Below are 2,704 nucleotides of genomic sequence, written 5' to 3'. Positions count from 1 at the left end.
TGGGCAGAAATAGGACTCACTTTAGATGTCAACACTGTGTGTGTGTGTGTGTGTGTGTGTGTGTGTGTCTGTGTGTCTGTGTGTCTGTGTGTGAGTGTGTGAGTGTGTGTGTGAGTGTGTGTGTGTGTGTGTGTGTGTGTGTGTGTGTGTGTGTGTGTGTGTGTGTTTGTGTGTGTGTGTGTGTGTGTGTACAGTTCAGATTCACACATTCGTATTTCTTTATAGGATGCAACATAAACATATTCTTCAGATGCTCCTGGCCTACAATGAGAGCCTGTAATCAGGCTTGGATTAGATAGTGCTAAAAAGAGTTACACCATCTCCACAGAGAGATTTGTCTTCAGCCGCCACTTAATCCACAATCCCCTCAGACCCACAGGGCTTTGCTCCAGAGGTTGGTCTTGGATTGGTGGGGAGAACTCGCATTGGCTACAGGTAAACCTGTCTGTGGATAAGGTGATTAGCTTTTATCTCAATCTGTGATCTCAACAAACTCAACAAACACACCGACGACTCTGTTAAAGAGAAGATTCTATCTAATATCTGAGATAAAGTTACTCCTGAGATATAAATCATGGATTATACAAAGAGTTTTCAGTTTTCATCTTAAAACGGATGTTTCCAGGAAATTAAAATTAAGTCTTTCAAGTGTGCAAGTGCAACTGGTCAGCGTTTAGTTGGCCAGCAACATACAGTGTGTAGCTTTACTTTTATTTTTGTTACATAATGAAGTTCTCCCCTGTAAACTGTATCTTGATGACATTTAGTTGTATTCATTTGGCCACTTGGTGTCACTCTAGTGTACCTCACTGTAGATGAGTGAAGGAGAAATCAATCTGTACACATAATCCATATAATGAAATGTTACAGTCAGAAAAACTTACTTGATAGAATCGTCAGCCTCTTCATTTCATACTGCTACACAAGTAAACAGATTTGCCGGTGTTTCTGTGAATTTAGCAGTAGTTTATTGTACTGCACTACTGGCCTAGTGTCCTGCTGTGTCCTGAGTAATTTGCAGTTGGCACAAAACAGTGCCGTTCAGGAACTAAACACATCCAGGAAATTCACCATGGCTCCAAACTTTAGATGTACAACACTGCAATCTTTTAAGATTTGATTTAGGTCTTGGACAGTGTGGCACCAACTTATATTGTTCCAAATTGCCATGACTGGTCTGCCCTCTGCTCTAAGAACAAAGACAAAACCCAGCAGGGTGTGGAGTTTTTGCCACTATGGTGTCATTTTTTCTTGAGGTTGCACTCCAGGATTTTAAGACTGCAGACATTTCTGCTTTTGGGACTAAATTGACTAGAATGATTTTAAACATTCTATTTAGCTGTTTCTTTCCACATTTGGTTTTCTTTTGTTCTCCACGTTGTGACTTCATTTTGTTGTTAATTCATATGGCATTCTTACTATTTCAGTGGTATTTTGTTTTTATTTTGTTTGTTTAATTTACATTTGTCTGTTGTATGCTAACTTTGCAAAGCTGCATTGAGGCCATCCCAAAGGTGAATGATGCTACATAGTTAATTTGTACACAAATTCATGGCTGGCTGTCATAAAAATGAAATGATGCTCTTGAAGCAATACAAGTAGTATGAAACAGTCTGGATTTTATTGAACAGACAGTATTAAGACACTGTTACACTGTTTTCTCTAACAAGCAGCAGCATGACAGAATATTCAAGCATTTCACAGGTTTAGTTTGAATGGAAAAGTGTGCTTCATCTTCTGCGTGCTTGGAGCTGTGCAATCACCCCACACGATGTAGGTGTGTGTGTGTGTGTGTGTGTGTGTGTTAGCCTGTGCGTGTGTTAGGAAGCAAAGTGTCCAGCCATGGCATTGCATTAGCCCTTGTCACAAGGGGGAAGTGCGTGGGTGTGTGTGTGTTGTGTGTGTGTTGTGAGTGAGGGTGGAGGAAATGGGGACACGAGGAGTGAGGTGTCGTCCGACGACGTTGCAGGGGGACAGGGAGGGGGCTTTAGGACTTCTGGAAAGCCTTGGTGAGGGTCTCGTAGACACCCATCAGCTTGGTCTTCAGCTCCTCGCCCAGACCGTCGTTCTTGCCCATCTGCTCACGCAGGTCAGCTACAGCCTTGGTAAGCTGCTCCCTGTACTCCTCGACGTAGGGGGTGGCCATGGTCTTCATCTCCTCCAGACGCTCGGTCAGCTTGGCGCGCACAGCCTCGATGATTGGCATCAGCTTGGACTTGGTCTCCTCGACGTTGCTCTGGATCTTGGCGCGCAGCTCCACCATAACGGGCTCCATCTTGGTTCTGAGAGCCTCCATCTCCTCGCGATGCTTGGCGGTGTACTCGTTCATGATGGGCTCCAGCTTCTCGCGGTACTCCTGCATGTGCTTCTCCAGGACCAGTCTCAGCTCTTCACGTTTAGGCTCAAGGTTCTTGCGGAGCTCCTCCACATCGGCGGCGATGGAAGCGCGCATGCCAGCGGTGACCTCCATGATCTGGGTGGCGAAGGCATCGGTGTAGGGAGACAAGGAGGCAGAGGCGGTCTGCACATGAGTCAGCATGTTGTCAAGGCTCTCAGAGACCTTCATCCTGAACAAGCAACAACCAAGGGAAGTGGGGGGTTAGTGAGTGATTAACATGGGTTTATTCAAATACCGTGATTGACTAAAGTAATTTAACACAGAATACTACAAGCATGGGAGAAATATTATAGGGAGGTTTACTCA

The 2,704-nt window shown here is 44.7% G+C and overlaps 1 protein-coding gene across 1 annotated transcript in view; it reads right to left on the bottom strand.

Moving 5' to 3' along the window:
- Nucleotides 1–1,599: 1,599 nt before the first annotated feature.
- The window catches only part of LOC121684438 (apolipoprotein A-I-2-like), a 2,393-nt gene continuing 1,288 nt past the window's right edge, over nucleotides 1,600–2,704 (bottom strand). Inside the window, exon 4 of the mRNA XM_042064490.1 lies at nucleotides 1,600–2,567. Coding sequence (XP_041920424.1) covers nucleotides 1,988–2,567 — 580 coding nt within the window. The 3' untranslated portion in view covers nucleotides 1,600–1,987. The remainder of the gene's footprint in view (nucleotides 2,568–2,704) is intronic.

This window comes from Alosa sapidissima, chromosome 15, assembly GCF_018492685.1.
Source record: "Alosa sapidissima isolate fAloSap1 chromosome 15, fAloSap1.pri, whole genome shotgun sequence".
NCBI lineage: Eukaryota > Metazoa > Chordata > Actinopteri > Clupeiformes > Clupeidae > Alosa > Alosa sapidissima.
The sequence above is the reverse complement of the archived record's forward strand: the minus strand, read 5'-3'. Positions and strand labels throughout refer to the sequence as shown.